A 1,416-nucleotide genomic window follows, 5' to 3' on the forward strand; every position below is an offset into this window, starting at 1 on the left:
AGATTTCATAGCTAATATATTTAGTAATCAACAGATGACACAGCTAACAACTCACAATTGCTTAATATTACTGTTAGTGCTGTCTCTAAAATTAAGACCTCATTTTTCATAAATAATTGTCTTCTATTTCCTTTTTGTCACCATGCCCTTTTCATGGCCTTGTTTTATGTGTGTTACTTTTCTCTTCTCTGTGTTCAAAATTGTTACATCTATTTCCAGCCTTTTTCTCATTCCACCATCTGGCCTTTTAAAGGGATAGTTATCCTATTTTACACATCAAAATCTGTTTGCTGGTCTTGGGGGCAAAATCATGATGGAGAAGGGCATAGTAAGCAATTGGTACAAATTTTTGTTTTTCTTTGAAAACAGGCTTATTTCTGAGGTGGTCACTTGAAACACTCACAAAGGCCTGTTCTCCACCCAACACATTGTTGGAGGGCTCAATCTCTCAATAAAAACACTGCAGGCACTATCTGTATTCATCCCCCTAATCTCTGCTTGAGGTTAGCAGCTCCATTAGCCACTACTAGCATAACACTTGCATTGTAGTTAATGTAGGCAACAGATTTTGACAAGGAAGAAGAACATGTGGAAACTGTCCATCGTGAGTCTAACAATGTTATAGGAGTGCAATGCTAAATCAGTGGAGTACTCTTTTAAAGGTTCAGTGTGTAACATTTAGGAGGATCTATTGGCATAAATGCAATATAATACTCATAAATGTGTTTCATTATTGTATAATCACCTGAAAAAAGAATCGTTGTGCTTTTGTTACCTTACAATGAGCCTTTTTTATTAAAGGGGGAGCAAGTCCTCTTCCATGGAGGCTGAACCATTGTGTTTCTACTGCAGCCCAGAACGGACAAACCAAACACTGGTGCTAGATAGGGCCTAATTTTCACAGCCACCATAGCTTCTCCTACATACTTGGAAGTTGCATTCAAATAATTGCAATCTGCAAGATGCTGCTAGATGCCAATGAATCCTATACATTGGTCCTTTAAAGTTTGTTTAGGTGTAAGGCACAATTTGCTATGTGCTTACCATCAATCATTATTATTGAGTAAGAGCACATTAAAATGTTTTCGTAGTGAATAATATCCAGCAAACTGAGTACAGCATCTTCTGCTTATGGTGCCAGAGGAAACATGCTGAGATGGGAAAACTGTTAAGTGTGTGAACGTTTCACCTCCTTGCAGTTCTTTGTACCGATGAGGCGAGCGATGGAGCAGAAGTTGTTGAAGTATGTGCCGTGTAGCACCCTGAACAGTGACTCCTCTGCCCCGCTCCACTGTACCACACAGCATGCCTGCTGCGCTCCGTCATCATCCCCTGGATGCAGCTTGGTGGGAGTCTGGCTCCGCGAATTCCCCTCTGTTACACACACACACCCACCCACCCGCACACACACACACA

At 40.8% G+C, this 1,416-nt stretch overlaps 1 protein-coding gene across 9 annotated transcripts in view; it reads right to left on the bottom strand.

Moving 5' to 3' along the window:
* ezh1 (enhancer of zeste 1 polycomb repressive complex 2 subunit) overlaps window positions 1-1,416 on the bottom strand; it is a 13,647-nt gene that overhangs the window by 5,440 nt on the left and 6,791 nt on the right. For all 9 annotated transcript variants that reach the window (XR_004796466.1, XM_035654530.1, XM_035654531.1 and 6 more), the window contains exon 11: window positions 1,190-1,374. Coding sequence is in view for 8 of the 9 variants with exons in the window: in XM_035654530.1 (XP_035510423.1) it covers window positions 1,190-1,374 (185 nt within the window). In the remaining variant the exon portion in view is untranslated. The remainder of the gene's footprint in view (window positions 1-1,189; window positions 1,375-1,416) is intronic.

Source organism: Morone saxatilis, unplaced genomic scaffold (assembly GCF_004916995.1).
Source record: "Morone saxatilis isolate NCDOM2014 unplaced genomic scaffold, NCSU_SB_2.0 Contig14, whole genome shotgun sequence".
In the NCBI taxonomy this organism is placed as follows: domain Eukaryota; kingdom Metazoa; phylum Chordata; class Actinopteri; family Moronidae; genus Morone; species Morone saxatilis.